Source organism: Aulostomus chinensis, chromosome 3 (assembly GCF_037954235.1).
Source record: "Aulostomus chinensis isolate RoL2024-O1b breed Wild chromosome 3, RoL_Achi_v1.0, whole genome shotgun sequence".
Taxonomy (NCBI): Eukaryota; Metazoa; Chordata; class Actinopteri; order Syngnathiformes; family Aulostomidae; genus Aulostomus; species Aulostomus chinensis.
Genome location: NC_141322.1, coordinates 9,820,566 through 9,841,185, shown reverse-complemented (window position 1 = coordinate 9,841,185; position 20,620 = coordinate 9,820,566). Strand labels below are relative to the sequence as shown.

The window sequence follows — 20,620 nt, the reverse complement described above, 5'->3', positions numbered from 1 at the left end:
CACTTCCAAAAATTATAACTATAGAAATAACAGACTTGAAATATGCAAATCACAACTTTTAACTTAGTGACTAATATAATTGTGAGTATTGCTCATCCCTATTTGAAAGACTTGTAAATCTTACATAAAAGGCATTCAAAAGAAGTAGTAGAAGTATGAGCTGCTTCTCAGTGTTAAGAATTTTTTAACAAACATTGCTCTGATTAACTATTCTGGATTTTTATAAATGTATGATAGGTATTACTAAGTATTACTCTGTAGGGTTTAAAATACAAATTACTCTCGTAAATAAAGCAGTAAAACTTGTGACTTGCTTGAGACTTACCTGTCTTGACTGTGGGCCTGACTCATGCCTTGCTGGCCTAAACAAGGAGCATGATTTGGAACTTGACTTGAGACTGGCCTGTCTTAACCCTAGAACACTCACATTGGGTGATTTTCACCCACACTATTCTTGCCATGTCATTTTAATCGAGTCCCCCATGTTACCTTTTTTCATTTTATGTGACATTGCATATTGAGAAATTAAAGGAGAACTTCAATTTGGCATACAGTGATGTTCTTTAATATATTTTGATAAAGCACATTTTAGCAAGAATATAATATCGGGCAAAATATACCCAACGTTTGTGACGATGTTACTGATTTTAACATTAGTGTTCTAGGGTTAACAAGGGACTCCTGAGTGAAAAAACTTCCTAGGGACTTGCAACCAATGACTTTACAACCTCTGGTGTGAGTTCTAGTCATGTCACAGGTGATCATCTAGGTCTTCAGCTGTGTAGGGTTACCTAAAATGGCCTTGCATAGGTAGGGGAAGAGGTGCACTGTAATCACATGCAAACACCCCCTTCCTCCTCTCCAGGGGAAGACAGAGCTGAAGGGTCACAGACGGTTCCAGCCTCACATTGTCTCCTCTTGTCCCTTTCACATCAGGCTACACCAGTCTGGCAGTGTCAGCATTCACACATACATGTTCTCAAGCCTCCAAACGTCACTGAGAACAGTTACTGTGGTGTGGGTAACACCGCACAAGGGTTGAGACAGAATGTGGGCACCAGAGGACAGATAAGAGGTGAGAAGGTAAGTGGTGATACATCAAACATCAAAAGGTGAAGAAAGGTCAGCGTCCTTTTATATCATAAACATCACAATAATGGCCTTGACCTCCTGCAGTAATGGTTCTAACACTTGTTTGCTGTGTGTGTTCATTGTGTGTGCAGCCTAAGGGAGGTGGGGGGTTGGGGGGTGTTGGCTCACTGCCACATTTCCTTATCTCTGGGCAACATGCTCACACAAACAAGCAGCGCCTCCACGTCAACCTCCAATATGGCCAACCTCTTGTGTGTGTGTGTGTGTGTGTGTGTGTGTGTGTGTGTGTGTGTGTGTGTGTGTGGTGGGGGGGGGCAGAAAGCAGTAGGAAGCGAGTAAAGGAAGGGGGGGACTACAACAGGATTAGCACAGGGACAGGGGTGGTGGTGGGGGAGGAGGAGGGTAGCGCCTGACAACGACTGACAGCTGAGCTTCCTTTCTCATTGGAGTTTTCATGACCACAAACTGACACACACACACACACACACACACACACACACACACACACACACACACACACACACACATTGAATCACTTTAGTAGCTGTACACATAGTGGTCATACATAAATTATGCCCATTTTTGCTCTCATGTAGAGTTTGACATTGACTCTATCAAACCACACTGTGAAGCTGTGGAAGAGAAGCTCTTATGTAACACTGATGCTCACGGAGCACGCCCTTGCTACACGCTCTCTCGCCTCAGAGAGCCACAATTAAACCACTTTGAAGTGTATTGGTGTTCCAACACACACCGCGGGGGACAGCAGGCAACAGGTGTAAAAGAGGATACACACACACACACACACACACACACACACAGGCCGGTTGTTCCCCATTTGACTTCTGAACCTTGCTGTCACTGCTGGCAAAGGACGACAGCTGTGAAAATGACCTTGTGTGTGTGTGTGTGTGTGTGTGTGTGTGTGTGTGTGTGTGTGTGTGTGTGTGTGTGAATATCTGTCCTGTAAATCACATGTTTCTGTGTCTCCTGTTGAGACTCATCTATCTGTGGTCTGTGGTAACCATTACACTGTTTAATGAAAGGTTGGGGGATGGGGGAGCAGCTGCTGATCTCACACACACAATGGTCACACAACATAACAACTGATTGGTGCACATGCAACTGACAGCAACAGTGAGTAGTTCTTGGGCATTAGTCACTCACGTGAATGAAACAGCTGCTAAATGTGTTCATTTGCTGCAATTGACCTGCGTGAAGCCTGATCATTTATAAATCAGGTGTCCTCACTTTTGAGCAGACATGCTTCAACTCTTTGTCAGATACAAATCATGTTTGCAAATGCAGTCACTTTGTTTACATTCACTCTTATACCCCACTACTATTACATGATATTATTCAAAATTTGATAAAAGTCATAGACACAGAATATTCTGGTTGGATCATGGCCTTTAACTAATTTTTTAATTTGCCGATTAAGAGCATTAAGGCATATGTACTGTAACTGTCAGAAGGGTTTTAGGAGCATTCTTTGGTCATGCATACATATACCATATTCAGGATATATATTTTACAATAACTGTTAATAGCCAGATGTGTAAATGTGCTTGCTTAATGCTACCATGACAAGCACTATAACTGTTATTTAAATCCCTGACATGTATTCAATGTCTTCTTCATCATGAAATGTGTCATTACAAACTAACAGCAGGGTAGTGCTTAAAATCACTTTCTTTTCTTTCAGAACGCACATTTGGAGAAATTTTGATGGTAAGTCTCATAGTGTCGAACACTTTTAAAACAGACAGCAAGGAAATAACAGTAGCGAACTTCAGTTTTGCCCTTACTCTTTCAAACAAGCCTGACGAGTCAGAATTTGTGTGGCTGCATGTTAACAAGATTAGTTGTGGAGTAATCATTTTCCTTTCCATGTAAACAGCTTAGCTGGAATATTTTCATTTTTGGAATAAAGTAAAAATGACAAATGATAGTGACATTTGAGCATTTGCATGTGCTGTGACGATCAAAATCGTGTCAATCAAAATCGTCATTGCGCCACCTTGTAACAGTACAAAATTCTTTGTAGGGGTCAACAAAGTCCATCTCAAATTTGATAGCAAACATTTTGAGAATTTGGTGATGGTTTACTTTTAAGATTGTTAGTTTTAATTAAATGGCATCACCATGGTGAGGCTTCCATGTTTAATACTTACAACAAGAACAAGAAACTGTTGTAATTGGCCTCCACATGGTACAGTACATCAACAAGCTGAATGGAAGGGCATTTCCACACCTGTCTTGTTTCTTCCATTTGAATTCAACTGTGGTCCATTTATTCTCTTGTGCAGTTTATTTTTGGGGGGGGGGGGTACAAGAATCAAATGCAGATGCAGATCAAAATAGCTGGACCGCATCTTCTCTAAGGAGGTGGTCTCATTCTGGTTACAAACAGACTCTGGTGTGGTTTGTCTGTGGTATGAACATGATCCAACCTTGATCTGACCCACGTGCAGGACACATCATGTATTCTTGGATCAAACCAGCCACTGTTGCCTGCTGTCTGAGCCGATGATGTGTTAGCTAAACTATTTTAGCTGCTGTCAGCCAGCTGTTGGCTGTGAAACACTCACCCAAGAGTTACCTGGAGCTGCTGGTTAATTTTGAATAATTCGCAATATCCTGGAAGAATAATAGCAGTCCTTTATCCTCCCTCAAAACCAACAGGATTTCTGACGAATGAACCGATGACAACTCTCACATGGCTTCTGTTTTGACTTTGCAATTTAAAGTGACACAGCAATATTAGCAATGTTTTGTTAACACCCCTGTGGGTTTTGCACCCTACTAATGTGTATGGATTTGGAAAAAAAATATTCATTCATCATTGGACAAAGCCAAAGGAGAACCTTCCTTTTCTAGTCCATACAGTGCAAAGCTAACCTCCATGTTGCATTTACAAGCGTGTAGATATGAGAATGACATTGATGTTCTTGACTAACTCAGCAAGAAAGTGTCTCTCAGAAGGGGGCCAGGATAGTGCTTATTTCTGAGTAACATAAAGACCTAAAGTGAGATGAGATTAAACTAGTGAGACAGTATGAGAGCCAAAAAACAGCATCGCTTGACAAAGGATGGTGATTGGGTTGACATAAATTCAAAGTGGCTATATAATCCCTCCTCTGACATATTCTTGGCCAGATATTCATCTGTATCTTAATCTCTTGGATTCTTTGGCCAGGAACCTCCCCCATCATTTACAGCTCCTATCATTTCTTTTGGAAGTTTCCTGTAGTTTCTCCTATTTTAGAAAGTTCCACTGAACACAATTTACTCTCTGTAAAAAACAAAAAAAACAAATTTACCAAGCCCCCCCTGCCTCTCTCTCTCTCTCTCTCTCTCTCTCTCTCTCTCTCTCTCTCTCTCTCTCTCTCTCTCTCTCTCTCATATAAAACAACACTGTGTTTGTGTGTTTCCATGCACCAACAATTACGTTCCCAGTTCTGGCAGGAGTGATCAGCTCTTGAGGAGGATCATCCACCCGGATTCACCAGCAGCTCTTTATAAGGAGAAGGGGAGAAAGGCCCTGCTGTCTATATTTAGATGGGACTTTATTGGGCCTCTTGTCTTCACCCCCACTCCCTCCTCCTTTTTTCTGTGCTGCTGCTGTTAGAAATCTCTCACCAAACCTTGTGGGCGGCCAGCACTCCTCTCCATCGCAGCAAGGGGAGAGTGAGCCTAATAATGATCTGGGTGATAATAACAGAGCAGAGGAAAAAGGAAAGAGAGATGGAAAGAGGACGAGACAGGAGAGGGGGGGATGACAGAGAAGTGGTGGGTGGTGAGAGAAGTGTTTTTCACTGTCTCCTTCACCACTCAATGACTGTTATCCACTGTGATGTCCCCCCTGGCCTGCCACCCTCCAGCTCAGCGGAAGTACCAGGAAAGGGGCATTCAATTCCATGGGGAGGGTGGCCCATCTCTACCCATCCTTCCTGCTGCGATTATTCATTTGAAAAAAATAAAAATATATATGTAAGATAAGGCCATACATATATATGGCCTTATCTCATTGGCAAAGCATTTTACTGCCAATGACATCTAACGCCATGCGTTCTTATCCGCCTACCACTTTCTTATCGCTCTTATTGCTTGGTGATTCTGGCAAACCGAAGTCTAACAGGAGACTCACTTCAGAGGTGAAAAATCTTACCCTTCAGCTGGGAGACAGTCACTGACTTTGCAGGACTTGAGCTGTTACAAACAAGGACTCATAAAATCCTTGAGTAAAAATGGGCAGAAAACTGAGCTTCTGAGTATTAATGACACATTTTAGCTGGTGTTGTCAAACTGGCATATAACCAAACCCTCAGTTGCCTTCAGTTCTTTTTTCGTGATCTCGTCAAATATTAACAGCTTACAATAACCATGATCATGACCACATGTCTCTCCTCATATGAGTCAACAACTTTCCCAACAGCTTTGCGCTAACAGAATGGTGCATTGGGCTAAATGAGGTGACATGTTGGTGATACTTGATGAAAGTCACTGGATCACCAAGGTCAATGGGTTGATACTTGTCTATGACCTGGTTGCTAAGCCAAGGTCTTCGATGTATTAAGAGAAATGAAAACATTTACCCAAAATCTGTTTTTGTTGTACTGATACAATGAAAATAAAGACTTTCTATTTCTATTACAGGTCCCACCTCAAAGCTAGACCTCAGAACATATTAGTGCATCACTTCAGTTTGCTTTTTACCTAATCTTTTGTCTCTTTTTTTATATATATATTTTTTATAGCAGTGAGAATTGTTATGAATAACTCTAATCACATGGTTATGTCATTAGTCCGGTTACCATCTATTTATTTGATGCATATTTTGAACTTTGTATCGTTAAACCTGCTGTAACAACTTTATACTTACCATTTTTATTTCCATTCAGATTTTTTTATGATTGCCACATCTTTGATTGCTAGTCTTGCATGTGTCTGTGTGTTAGCCATCCTAACACCACAAGACTTAATAGAAAACCCACATCCCTAATGCAGATGATTTGTAGTTTTTCTGAGCAGAAGCAATAGGATGCATTCTGACTGAGGCTGGAACTATCAAGTTGAAATGATCCACACACATTTATGGTGGCGATGAGCTCATTTAGCATGGGCTTGAATATAGGGGATGTTCATTTCTATGTAAAAGTGCTGCATTATAACTTTCACTAATATCGCCCCAATAGACAAGTCTTGCCTGAATTTACTGTAGCTTTGTGTGCTTGTGTTTTACAAAACATCCTGAAGGCAGGACATGTGGAAACAGGGACCCAAGAGTCTTTTCCTTCACCTCAACAGTGAGAAGAGCCCAGACAGGTGGTGCTGAGTGACACAAAGTCGAATTTGCATAAGAGCTGCCAAATTCAGTAGTCACACAAGAAAAGCATCAACTGCCATGCAAATGAAATGCAAATAGAATTCAAAGAGAGGTGAGCAAAAAGGTGAGCATGATTTTTTGTTAGTATTGTCTCTCCTTGCCCCTTAAATGTTTTTGTGTGTCAGGCTAAAAGGTTACTCATATTTTACCACTACAACAGCAACAGTAGTGCTCCAGAGAAGCTCAAACTATGACATCAGAATAGTGGAAGAAGCACTGAAGAAGACAACAGTTCTCTGTGAAGGAGAGGAGCCAAGGCGTGGCCTTGCTGGACAGAGGCTCTTCTCACGGACTCGCTGGCCTCAACAGCTGTCTCAACCTCTGTCTGTATCTCTATCTCACTTACACACACACGCACACGTACACACACACACACACAAACACACACACACACACACACACACACACACACACACACACTTTCTATAAATGTTATTAGCTTGAAAGCTGACAAAGCACTAGGACAAATCATCAACAGTGATGTATCAAATCCCTTTCCTCCATGTGTCTCCCATTTGTGTGTGCGTGTGTGTGTGTGTGTGTGTGTGTGTGTGTGTGTGTGTGTGTGTGTGTGTGTGTGTGTGTGTGCCTCTCTCTGTTCATGTTCAGCTCAAGCTCAGGAACGCAGAGATGGAGGTGGAGTGGGAGGAAAGCCCCAGAGAAAGTTACACACAAAACGGCAAAACAAAGCACCAATGGACAGAAAGCCCCCCCCCCCCGCCTATCAGGATCAGGGTATTATAGGGACGTGGTATGAGATGAGTATGTTTGGACACATGTGGACACACATACACAGACACACACACATACACACAAACACACGTTTCCACTATATTTGTCCTCTCAAAAGGAGATTTACAAAAAGATGGACATCTTGAATTAGAATACCTCAAGTTTAGTTATTTACCAAGAGCCCTCTTCTTCAAATACCCATAAAGGTTTACAGGCCGTGACAGAGTCGAGTGAAGATGCTCACCTCTTAGATGAATTTCACATGGAGAGCAGAGAGAGCTGAAGCTGAACCTCAGATCCCACACAGCCTCAGGGAAACACCACCTGTGCTGTGTGTCAAAGGGAGTCTGACGAGCCCTCAATACAGGATGTGCAAACAGCAGACGAGCATCATTGAGCATGTATGTGCAGTGTATCGACACAAAACCCACCTGCCCTTCAGTTGAGGTCTAATGACAACAAACACAACAAAAGCCTTGGGCGCTACACCCAGCCTCGAGGGGCAGCCCCTCATTCAACTGCGAGGACAACTCAATAGGACTGCATGTTATTAAAAGCTTTCATAGACATGGGTTCATGGCATTATGAATTTACGTGAAGGACTAAACTGTGGGGGTGGTTGAATGATGATTGGGCTATTGTTGGATCCTGCAATTTGGCTGTGAGCACAGAGCAGCGTTCAAGGACACTGAACATGAGTTCTGTTTTTATGTTTTCTACCATTGTGTAAGGAAGGTGTGACTGTATTCATGTGGATTTTGTTCATTTACACTTGCTAGTTCTATACAACATAGACAACTGAATGACAAAAACGCTTGATTTTTGTTTGTTTGACGACCTTTAAGTAAAGCCTCTATGTAAACATCTGACTCAAATCTATAGCACCATTACTTTTGATCAGTAAGAAGAGGAACCTTAGATTTTAACCGATGTTTCACTGAGGAAAAAGCTGTGCTGTCTGAGCATGGATTACATGGATTGGGAGAGGGAAAACATTGAGATTTAAAAGGCCAAGAAATAAAGAATGTATGTTTTGAAAGGAAACACAGTACAGGAAGTGTACATTAACAACAGTTAACATCTTTTTGTTAAGGGTTAATTTATGTATCTCATAATTATTTACCAATGGTGTACAGGTTACAGCAAAGTTGGATAGAAAGCCTGGGGGAGGTTGGAGTGGAGTTAGGGGGGGTCAGGGTTTTACTTCAGGGTTCAGGGGTTTCCACTTTACAACAAGGGTAAAACAAAAAACCCATTAATAATTGGCTGTTTAGAAACGTTGCTCAGATGACAAGTGAGGTAGATATTGCAGTCCTGCTCTTAAATAGAAAATGACTGCCACCTAGTGTTGCTTCAGGGAAGTCTTCCCCCTTAGGCAGGAAAACAAAACAGACCATGTTTGAGCTTGTGTCTGGACTGTATGTGTATGTATGTAAGATTGTATTATTTCATTTATAGACAACTTCTCAAGGAGCTGAAACACGCTTTGCATGAAATTGACTGAAATTACTATTAAGAATGATATTACGATAACATTTAATCTATCATTATCATTTAAACATTTAAATGACTAATAAACATACACACACACACATATATATATGAAATAGTAGCTCATATGCCTGATTTCTTTTGAATGCCTTTTATGTAACATTTACAAGTCTTTCAAATAGGGATGAGCAATGCTCATAATTACATTAGTCATTAAGTTAAAAAAAATGAATGTTGTGATTTGCATATTTCAGGTCTGTTATTTTATGTGGAAGTTTTATCTTTTTAGAAATCGTGTTCCAAGTAAGGTGGCACGTGGTGCAGTGGTTAGCACTGTCACCTCACAGCAAGAAGGTTCAGGGTTTGAGCCCCGCCTTGGTCACGGGATCTTTATGTGTGGAGTTTGTATGTTCTCCCTGTGCCTGTGCGGGTTCTCTGTGGCACTCCAGCTTTGAAGGCAGCTGGGATAGGCTCCAGTCCCCCACAACCCTTAACAAGATAAGCCGTAGAAAATCCATACAGCCATCTATTCTCTTCCACTTATCCTGTTAAGGGTCATGAGGGGGGGCAGGGCTGGAGCCTATCCCAGCGGCTTTCGGGCGAGAGGCGGGGTTCACCCTGGATGGGTCACGAGTCCATCACAGGGCCAACACATACAGTGTAGACAGACTCACACTTCACACTCACAGCCACCCCTCCCGTCAATTTAAAGTATCCAGTTAGCCTAGTCCTCATTTGCATGTCTTTGGACTGTGGGAAGAAGCTGGAGTATCCAGAGGGAACCCTCGCATGTACAGGGAGAACATGCAAACTCCTCACAGAAAGATCCCATGCCTGAGCTGGGACTCAAATCCGGAACCTTCTTGCTGTGAGGAGACAATGCTAACCACTGCACCACTGTGCCCCCGCAGTAGAAAATGTTATAATTTTTTTTTCAATAGAATAATTCATATAGAAATGTAAATAAAATTTGAATTTAAAGTAAAATGCTAAAAATATAATTTCAAGGAGCCTCATGGTGGTGGGAAGGAAACTAAAGTAGGTGTTCTCTGGAGACCACATATGTCAAATAGTTGTTGACAGTCTAAACTCACTAGAACAGCTATGAAGCCATTTATCAAGCAAATATTGTAATTTTATTCTTCTACATTACTTGACTGTTTCTGTCACTCTTTAGTTTTAGATTTTACACATTAACCAATTTTGAAATGCATCACTTCATTAAAACCAGTGGTTTCCAACCTATCTAGCAACATTTTAGATTTCTCTGAGTTAAAAGCTTCACCAAATACTGATTTCCATTCCAAAGTCATGATATGGTTTAATTTGACAAATGTTCAAACTATTAAACATTTCACCAAAAATATAAAATCAGGAATGATTCGTAAATCTGAAACCACTGAAAATTTTCATTTTAAGGACCATAAATCATCCCATGGTCACTCAAGACCAATCAGGTGTCCCTGTGCATGAAACTGTAACATTGTCCAAGCTGGATCCACCTTCAGCAGAACTGATAATACATCTTGTACCACTCAAAGGGAGCTAAGCCGATTCTTATATTTTTATAATGTTAATACTCAAGTGTTTAATCATGCAAAATATTTCATGTGAGAAACTTGCCTGTAGATAAATATTTCTACTTATTCAAGGACAAGATGATAATGAAAATGAAATAACAAAATAAATCAATTTGATCTCAAAAGCTTTTGCAGATAAAGCAGATATGTGCTGGACAAGCTTTCCCCTGTGGTCACATGACCAGTTGCTTACTGAGAGAGGTGGGTTTATTGTTTATGTCAAGACACAGCAGACAAGGAGCCGCAGGTTTGTGTATGCTCTCCCATGTGCCTCCCTGATGCTGCCCCCTCATCTCTTGACTTGTACATGGTGGTAGACTTGAATCAATAGCAACTGGGGATGCATGATTTAAATAAATGAAAAATGATTATTATTTTGACAAATATTGTGATTGCAATATAATCTTCAGTATTAGCGGGGATCTTAATTTTTACATTATTCTCACAAGCGGTTATGTTGTATTTTTATGGGACTCTCTAATAATTTGAACTCTTGTCTATAGATGACATGTAGACAGGATGTATAGCATTTCCCTGAAAATTATATTTTGACACGCAATTAACCCTTAAGAAATATTGCACTGTCCTGTGATTTGAAAATTGCAGAGGGTCATATTGTGATTGGTGGATTCATTTTGCAGCCTCAATAGCAAGTTCAGATCCCGTGAACCAGAGAGAAGAATAGACTTCATATCAGTATCATACATCCCATACAACATTGGTACTGATTTATTCAAACATTGATGTGCATTGTTTTCAAAACATTACAACCATAAACAATTTTACATAAAAATAAAAATTCAACTGACAAAATGAGAGAATTTCAGATATAATTACCATGAAAAACATTTTCCATTGTGCATAACATAAAAACAACTTCACAACTGTCACTCTATCTATCCATCCAGAAGCTTGAGGATGCTTTCTCGCTCCTTCAGAGCTTTCCAGGCCTGGTCCTTCTCCTTCTTGGTTGGAGTGCGTTTCTTCTGCCTGGCGGCCATGATTCGCCGGAATCCCTCCATCACCTCATTATCAGACACCCTGACTCTTTGCCTCAGCTCCTGTTTGCGCATCTCTTCCTTTGCCAACCTGAAAGGCAGAAACAAACGAAAAGGTTAACATCAACAAAGCTTATCATGGACGATGAAACCAGTTTACTTCCTGGCACACAACATCTCACCTGAGAAGCTCCTGCTTGCGGGCTCTGTTATGAGCAGTTAGGGCTTTGAGCTCAGCCTGTCTCTTCTGAAGCTCTGCTAGGACTTCATCCTCAGAGTCTCCTCCTGGTCCAGGTCTCTCCTCAGAGTCCAGCAGCCCCTGGGCCACTAACTCCTCTTTGATGCGTGCCTCCAGGGAGCGTGTGTGAGGAACACTGAGGGGGCAGAGAGATCTTCATCCCTTATATGAACATTATTGTGTTGATGTTGCCAACAGAGAAGTGTGGCACTCTGACAAGCTCATCAGATCAGGCTAGTGCTGATGCATTTCAAAGAACTGGCACCTTCAGAGCACCAAAAAGCAAAAATGAACCTAACTCACAAAATGATACTGTGGCCAAGAACAGGGTCAGCATTTGAGTCCAGATCCCCCCTCCACTTCTCTCTTATTATGCGGCATTTTCTAAGAATTTCCTCATACAGCTAAGACCAGATCTTGGCAAAGATACAGGATATTCATAAATTGTTATTGGCCTTTAGAGCCCGTCAGGTGAAGAACTATTAAGCTCAGGGTTTATACTCTCATATGAAACGCTGAAAGTCATGGAATTTGAAACAGCAATGTCAAGGCATAACAATCCTATATTTAAGGCCTGAGCCCGGAGGTACTCCGGGGCGAAGACCCTATTATGTTTAACGTTTTCTACACGTTAACCTGGGGATGAACTGTGCAATTTCCTAAATGTTGCTGTTTCATTAGCTATGAATATTCATCTGTGTCTAAAGAAGACACATTGAACTGGGATGCGTGACATTTTCAAAGCCCGATAAAACTGGCCTCCTTAATTTCAGTCCATGTGTCACTACAGCACATTCCAATAATGTCTGCAACTTGACGCAATGAGACAAAGGCATGGATGTTTATGGAATGGCTCATTGCTCTGCTTCCACTGTGCAAGGTCATGGCGACAGCCGATCAAAATTTCGGAGAAGTCCGAAATTCATTTCAACATCAGATGACCAGTTAGGAGGAGCTTACTGGGACAGGATCAGACCTCCTGCATCCTGTATACTCCTTGGTAAATGCAGCCTGGTGAAACCAAAGATAAGGCAGACTTCAAAGTGAGACGCACGGCTCACAAATCATGTCAGGAATGGGCCAATCGTACAGTGTGTGCCCGACCTTAGGGAGTTTAGTTGTGATGGTAGGGAATGCGTGAATCCTGACAAAAATACAAAAATAAACTTAAGGGAATCTCCTAAATAATTCCTATACTATTATTTTATAGGAGTAAGAGCCAAGGTGAGGGTTCTGCTATGCCTATGCAGCAAGCCCTTGTTCCTGCACACAACAATCCAGGCAGAGAGCAGAGAAGAGCCATGTCTGTGAAGCGGACCCAAAATGTGCACACACACATTTTAACCCCATGACACTTGTACATGTAAAAAATGCATTATTCATACTGGATATTCACACAGGTGCAACCCACCCCTATCATCCTATTTCCGGATGCACTCTACAAATACCTAAAAGCTTTTCCTTGGCTTCGAGGAGACGTCCCAGCGCCATCATTAGTGTCCTTTCCTGAAATATCTGGGATTGGAGAATCCTCCATAGGGGATATAATGTTCTCCTGCACGCAGCACAAAGAAAAGACATCACTTTTCGGCTTTTGAAGTTTTCACAATATTTTAGCATTAACAATTCAGCTGGATTTCATCATTTGAGCTTTATCTCACCTCTACAAGAGCCTGTAGCAGACGCTGAGTGAGAGGACCGAAGGGACAGCCGTCCTCTGGAGACTCATGCTGGGACTCTGATTTTTTCAGCAATGAGTCCACATCTAGAGCAAATGGATACATCATGGTGGTAATGGTGTCCAACAGGGCTAGGCTAGCCCATGATTGATTTCATTATATGATGCTAGCTTTCGTACCTCACAGAGGTGGGAGTAAGTCACAAGTCTCAACCCTCAAGTCTCAAGCAAGTCTCAAGTCATTTTTGTGAGTGTCGAGTCAAGTTGAGTCAAGACATAAGCTTTGGTCAAGTAAGTCACAAGTCAATTCACAAAATTATAATGAGCTGGAAGACAACCGTCTTAAAGTGCAGAACTTTTATTTGTAACAAATATTTCAATATGTTGCAAAAAAACATTGCATTAAACAGTGAACTTGAACAAGAATGACTTCTGTGTCCATTACTCCTTCAAAGCCTCAGAGAGAGAAATAGAAACAGTGGAATTAGGCCTTGTATTTGTGAATGTGTGTGTGAGAGTGTGAGAGAGAGAGTGCTGTGTGTGTGTGAGAGAGATGGGACATTAGATAACATCAGGTTAAAAGAATGAACTAGTGAGATCTCGCATGACTTACTTCTCCTTGTGAAGCCTGAAATGATGAATAAAATTTGGCGTTGTGGTGCAGGTGTCCAAAATTTTGCCCCTGCAGACCCTGCAAACAGCTACTCTTTTTTTGTTTTCAGACGAATATTCTTTGAAGCCAAATTTTATGATTCTGGGAACCACAGAACCAGCTGTACCTTCCATCTTCCAAAACTCCAGTCCGACCACTCTACAACCACTGGGGGGATGCGTGTGTCACTTGGTTAGATTACCGGTTGTCAGGTTAGCCCACATGCAACAGGAAACATCCATTTGAAAAAAATAATATTTTCAATAATTCACATATTGGAGGTACGGTGGTGCAGTGGTTCGAGGTCCGGGTTTGAGCCCTGGCTCCATCACACGATCTTTCTGTGTGGAGTCTCCATGTTCTCCCTGTGCCTGCGTGGGTTCTCTCTGGTACTCCAGCTTCCTCCAACAGTCCAAAGACATGCAATTGGGGACGAGGCTGATTGATACTCTAAATTGACCGTCGGTGTGACTGTGAGTGTGAATGGTTTTCTGTCTATAAGTGTTGGCCCTGCAATGGACTGGTGACCTGTCCAGGGTGAACCCTGCCTCTCACCTGAAGGCAGCTGGGATAGGCTCCAGCCCCCCTGCGACTCTTAACAGAATAAATGGTAGAAAATGGATGGATGGATAATTCACATATTAACCAAAAAAGCGATGGCTTGTCAAGTCATTGCATGCAAGTCTAAAGTCATGAATAGGAAGTCAGAGTCAAGTCGAGTCTTTTATCACTGTTAGTCAAGCAAGTCACAAGTCCTCAATCTGGCAACTTAAGTCTGACTCAAGTCCCTCGACGAGTCCCCCATATTTGGTAGCTAAGTTAGCAAGTCAAGTAACATTAACAACTATTTCATTGACTGAAACCCTAGCACATTAATTAAACAAGCACCTTACCCCATTAGATTCATTTACAACAATGGCTGCCAAACAATGAGGACAAAAACCACCATGATTTAACAAAAAGTATGTTTGTTTTTTTTTAATGCAAACGCTAGTGTCAGAAATAGCACAGCTTGCACAGCCCCATTACCTTTCGCATCCAGTTCAGACAGTGGCCCTCCCATGATACTCTTCTTCTTGTCGTTTGCTCGTGCTCCTTCTCTCTGCTCCTCCAGGAGATCCTCTTGAGCCCACCGCTGAGAGTAGTGTTTCCCCAATGCTGGGATCTACAAGGAGAACAACCACAACCACAAACTCTTCTATCAAAATGAACACATTCTATATCTTACACCTGACTTAAAACAATAAAAGCAGTAGGGTTCTGGACAGAGGGTAGAAAGTCCTACTTTGAAGTACTCTGTTTCATCCTCTGGTGGTTTCAGAAGTTCCTCCAGCAATCGAATCTCTTCATTTGTTATATCTGCACAGTATGGCTCAACTGAAGCCCAGAATCTGAAAAGACACACAAACACAAATATGTTTGGCTGAATAAAAGCATTTTTATTTGACCTGGTTATTTGTTAGTGCAATGAGCCAAATTAAAGAGGTATAAGGAAGTGATTTTGCTGCTGACCTGTTGGGAGCATCATTTTTAGGGGTGCGGGGAATGTCTTGTGGATCGTCCGTAAATTCATACTCTTGGACTTTAGGTTGCAGGTTTTTGGATTTTGGTCTGCCAGGACCAGTGCCTGGCCCATGGCCACCCTTGCCATCTATTTTTTGCTTCTTTGGTTTGTGACGAGATGACGCAGCAGGGTCTGGGTCCTTGCCCAACTTCAGAAAACGCTTGTCTCCCTTCTTGTCTTGCCAGTCTGTGAGAATCTGGGTATAGTAGAGACAACAAGACACCAACAAGAGAGGAGAGCATGTCAGCCATGGCATTATTGAAACATCATGGTCTCAAAGTGGCGAGAGAGCATTCCTACACCTTCAACTTGGAAGCAATACAACAGCTAAGGCAAAGATAGGGCTGAGAAATAAAACCAATACTGAAATTTATAGCAATTTATTTCACTGCATCAATGATAGTGTATCATCATTCCAACCCAAGCATTGACATCATATTGCAGTATATCATTATAAAATGTATCCCATACACATACAATATATGGCAGATAAATTTCAAGGATTGTGTGCACTTCATTTTTCAATACAATATCATTGCAGCTACATTTGGTGTGTTCAATGTGTCAAGATTTGCAAATATCTTTCTCATAAATTAGAACAATTTTTATATGACATATTTTTGACTGAGTTATGAATGTCATTTGGTGTGTATATTATGGGACAACAGCTGTATCCCCGCCTGTATTTTGAAATTTTCAGTAAACTATGTAGAGCATCATAATATCAGTATCATAAAAAATAAAGGTCATATTGTGATCCATGTATCATGAACCCAACCCTACACAAAAACAGAATCGGATAAAACCTTTTGACAATTCACTCGGGTTCGACAAACATGGACAAGCAGACTGAGGGAGGTTCCACCGACCTGTCTCTGCTCCTCCAGGGCTCGGAGGCGGCGGCTGGCTGAGGATAAAAGCGTCTCCAGCTCCAGTTGAAGGGTGTCCAGCTCTTCAATGCCGATCCCATCATCCTCTGAGCGGCCCAGCACAGCAGTGTAGCGGGGGCACACCTTGACATGCTCTACAGGCTTAAAGTCGTAGTACTTTAGAGGGGGGCAATCCTTTAGCTCGCTCATGATGCCGGGTAGCAGGGACCTGACTGTACCTGAGGCAACTGATAAAGAAAAACAAAACAAAACACAGTGTCACATTTTATTTAAAACAAAACACTTTCCCGGAGTGTGTAACCTTCCTTATGTCGTATTGTACATCACATATAACACACACACACACACACACACACACACACACACACACAGAGGCAGGCAGGGCTGTTTCATACATCGGTAGCTCGCGGGGCCCTACCAGTGAAAATTGAGAGAGAAAAAAATCGCTGATTGACGGTTTAATTTCAGGCTTGCACTAACAAACATCTCACTAGCCTAGTGGGATAATAATATTGACAAAAGGCTAAGAATTACAACGTTAAGGTTTCGGAGGAGCGATATTTACCGTCAGCGAAGAGAGTCCATGATGGGACAAACCATTACCATTAGATGGGGCACAAGTTTGAGTCCCATTAACTTGTACCCACCTTTAATATTATTATTAGTTTCGAAAATCATGGCTGTATAGTACTACAATTGAACAGTTGATGATGGTATAATAAAGAACATGGTTTATGGTAACGAGCAAGAAAGGCTTTAAATAAGTGACTATAATTACTGTGGTATGGTCGGAACAAACCACCTTGGTATCATGCTTCGGAAAAATATATATGTACTACTGCTTAACTTGCAGTTCTAGAGCTGAAAAGGACCATAAAAATATGTGAATATCACTGCACACGAGCAATAAGAAATTGATTGCAAATGATACAATGAATGATGTGAGATTGGGTAATGTATGACACATGTCCCGCTCACACATGGAATGGACGCGTCGTAGGGTATGCTCGATTCATTAAAAATATACTCACACTGGGCGGAGTGCTCATTGCAAATAGATGCTTATACGTTTCGTGGGACAGTTTTTTACAAAAACGAGCACACTTTAGCTCCACTAGAGTATGTTGGATTTACGGAAGCAGAGTCTCAGGCGTGGCTGAGGAACTTCCGTCTTTTACGCCAGGAAAATGGTAAGTCTGCTGCTAAAAATGTACATTTAACTAATTGATGTAGTCTTCTACCTCATCTAGCTTTGACTACACATTAAATCATGCTAGCTGGCTTATTGCGTATTTCTACGAAACGGGGCTTCCGATCGGTTACAGTGAAATGAGTACGGGGGCATCCTCGATAAGTCACAGGCATTGACGTGACCGAGCTACCCTGCTCTTATTTCTTTTCAGCGTTACTGTGACCGGTATTTCTCCAACACCCTTATTTGACAGTGATAAAGTTATTAATACAAATAGTGTAGACAGAGTGATTTAAGTAGATGCTAAAATACCTGCGATCACCTGTAGGCTTCACACCCAGTAACGCCAATGCATGCAAATCATTGAACGTGCAGCAGAATGGTGTTTACTCATGTTTTGTTTATAATGATATTAATATTTATATGACTTTAAACTGAAATAACTTGAATATTAGTTGTATTAGTTGCCACAATATTCCGTGTAGTTTCCTGTTCAAAATGGACCCCTCAGGCTGACACTGACACATCTAAAAATCTTAGCCTCCATATTTGTCTTGAGAGCAGTATATCTTCCGTGTTCCTTGATTCCACCATCACACCCAAGCATATTTTATTGAGTTTGAAGGCTTATTGTTCGTCTGTTCTCCAGACAGCGACTCTTCGCCCCTATCTAAACGCTGTGAGGGCCACCCTGCAGGCGGCTCTCTGTCTGGAGAACTTCTCCTCTCAGGTGGTGGAGCGTCACAACAAGCCGGAGGTGGAGGTCAGGTATGTCCCACCACCATGCCTCCCTCTCTTCTTGCCGTGCTGTTTTTTGTAGAACAGTTTGAACATGTGACAACTTGCATAAGCAAGTCTATGAAAGGGGGGGGGGGGGGGTAGCACAAGCATGGGCAAGGCAATTATGTTGGCCAGCCGGGATGTGCTGCAGCCTGTTTGTCAGTGAGTGGAGCAGAGATTTTCCATAAGTTATGATAACTTCAGGGAGTTGCATCCTAAACACCTTTGTGTGTTGGTACAGCAATGATGGATTTTTTTGTGGTTACAGGAGCAGTAAAGAGCTGCTACTTCAGCCTGTGGTGATTAGCCGTAATGACAAGGAGAAGGTTCTGATTGAAGGATCCATCAACTCAGTCAGAGTCAGCATTGCTGTCAAACAGGTTATTAAAAAGTTTTAATCACATTTATGATATTCTCTCATCTGTGTGTAAGTAACATGTGTGCCCTGATTAACGGCAGGCTGATGAGATTGAAAAGATCCTCTGCCACAAGTTCATGCGCTTCATGATGATGAGAGCAGAGAACTTCTTCATTCTGAGGAGGAAACCTGTAGAGGTAAGCATCAGAGTAGAGAAAGGGTGACTGGGGTTAACTTAAAAAAGTGACATTAATTCAACACTGTTCAGTTTGATGGGACGACCAAAAATTGAAAAAAATGAGGAACTCCGACCTTTGTCATGGCCTGTTTTTTTTGTCTGGTTAATTCCTTTCTCACTAGGGGTGGGGTCAAATATTAATAGTTCAGTGTATCATGGTCAAACCTGGAACAAATATCAGTTTATATTTTTTGTCAAAACAGCTGGTATTATCAACAGATTTTCCCATTGCCAGTTTTATGTGAAATTTTGTCAAGTAATTATTGTGTTTGTGTGTGTGTGTATTAAAGAGACTATAAGCTGAGACTGTGTACTTTTTTGTATATTGCTTAATCCTGATACTATCACATTCATGGGCTAAATTTCATGATGCTATTGTTTATATGGACCAAATATTGCGATAATGCGGCTATCGTGGGCTAAATGTTTTGATACTGTCATTATTGTAGGCTGAATTATGATTAACTGTCATTATGGTTGGCTAAATATTAAGATGGTGTCCTTGTGGGATAAATATCAAGGCTGGGGTGTATCATGATTTACTCTGTGATTCTTCTTCCTCTTTCTCACTTTGTGATGCAGGGATATGATATTAGCTTCTTGATCACCAACTTCCACACGGAGCAGATGTACAAACACAAGCTGGTGGACTTTGTCATCCATTTCATGGAGGAGATCGACAAGGAGATCAGTGAGATGAAACTGTCTGTTAATGCAAGGGCCCGTATTGTTGCAGAGGAATTCCTAAAAAATGTGAGGAGACTTATGGATGGGTCATATCAGTTTTGATGTTCAAAGCTGATTCATTTGTGTAATTTTTGGTTTTGTTTTAATGAGTGTGGTAAAAGGCAGAAATTCTAACAGACCACATTTTGATGCTCTCTCCTCAGTTCTGATGTCATCCCATGCTCCATCCCAACCATGGTGGGTGAAGCTTCAAAGCTGTACGAGTAAACAGCCAATCAGAGAGATGACAACAGCAACATGACCAACCTGGAGGTGTCACCCTGTCTCTAGTATCTCCCTGTGCTCATGAGTATCAATGCCTGTATATAATGAAATATTTACCAGTTTCATCTTTCTGCCACTGAGAACAAATGCCCAAACAAAGGCGGGTCCTTGAAGTATTAATCCAGTTGATATCCATGAATACAGGGGCACAGAGACAAACTTGCAAATAAAATAGCTAGGCATTTGTATTCAGTGTATGTGAGTCTGTGATTTCATATTTGTTCCTGTTCTGGAGGCAAATTTGAGGAAATAAGTGTGCATTAAGAACTGTCTGCAATGTAGCCACCAAAACCATGTATAAATAAAAGTCCTTTGTTTATATATTTGCTTGTTATTATTACCTCAATCTGTGAATGATGTCTTCTCTTGTCAAGTCAGTTTTATCTGTATGGTGCCAAATCACAACAAAAGTTATCTCATGACACTTTACAAGTAGAGCAGGTCGAGTACCACACTCCTTCAATGAATCTACACCCAACAATTCTCCATGAGCAATCACATCCTGCAACAGCGTTGATGAAAACCTTCCTTTTAACAGGCAGGAACGTCGAGCAGACCCAGGCTCAATGGGGACGGCCTTCTGCTTTGACCGGTTGGGGGGAAAGAGAGCAGGAGAGTGGGGCTGAGACAGGTATAGATAATAGAGGAAGACAGATATGCAGAAGGGAAGAGACTGATGGACAGACGGGGACGTGAGCAGGTGGAGCTACGGGTGGCAGCTTGAGCCTCTTCAGGTC

At 41.6% G+C, this 20,620-nt stretch overlaps 2 protein-coding genes and 1 long non-coding RNA gene across 4 annotated transcripts; 2 read left to right on the top strand and 1 right to left on the bottom strand.

Annotated features, from left to right (window-relative positions):
- Nucleotides 1-833: 833 nt before the first annotated feature.
- Nucleotides 834-6,372, top strand: LOC147267612 (uncharacterized). Its single transcript, XR_015112263.1, has 3 exons — nucleotides 834-1,083; nucleotides 2,798-2,823; nucleotides 6,352-6,372. It is a non-coding gene; the product is annotated as an uncharacterized LOC147267612 (long non-coding RNA).
- Nucleotides 6,373-10,977: 4,605 nt separating this feature from the next.
- On the bottom strand, nucleotides 10,978-17,023 carry tada3l (transcriptional adaptor 3 (NGG1 homolog, yeast)-like). Of its 2 annotated transcripts, none has more exons than XM_086200613.1 (9): nucleotides 16,870-17,023; nucleotides 16,284-16,531; nucleotides 15,363-15,610; nucleotides 15,136-15,241; nucleotides 14,880-15,015; nucleotides 13,182-13,285; nucleotides 12,969-13,075; nucleotides 11,465-11,656; nucleotides 10,978-11,373 (listed from the first exon to the last, which is right to left on the bottom strand). In XM_086200613.1, the coding sequence occupies exons 2-9, from the start codon at nucleotides 16,491-16,493 to the stop codon at nucleotides 11,181-11,183; spliced, it is 1,296 nt and encodes a 431-aa protein (XP_086056739.1). In that variant the 5' UTR covers nucleotides 16,494-16,531; nucleotides 16,870-17,023; the 3' UTR covers nucleotides 10,978-11,180. The 2 variants fall into 2 exon arrangements, with proteins under 2 accessions (XP_086056739.1, XP_086056740.1); XM_086200614.1 differs by lacking the exon at nucleotides 16,870-17,023 and adding an exon at nucleotides 16,723-16,848.
- A 315-nt stretch (nucleotides 17,024-17,338) lies between these two features.
- LOC147267610 (actin-related protein 2/3 complex subunit 4) lies at nucleotides 17,339-20,205 on the top strand. Its single transcript, XM_086200612.1, has 6 exons — nucleotides 17,339-17,494; nucleotides 18,146-18,264; nucleotides 18,545-18,656; nucleotides 18,736-18,831; nucleotides 19,455-19,625; nucleotides 19,763-20,205. The coding sequence occupies exons 1-6, from the start codon at nucleotides 17,492-17,494 to the stop codon at nucleotides 19,766-19,768; spliced, it is 507 nt and encodes a 168-aa protein (XP_086056738.1). The 5' UTR covers nucleotides 17,339-17,491; the 3' UTR covers nucleotides 19,769-20,205.
- The last annotated feature ends 415 nt before the right edge of the window (nucleotides 20,206-20,620 follow it).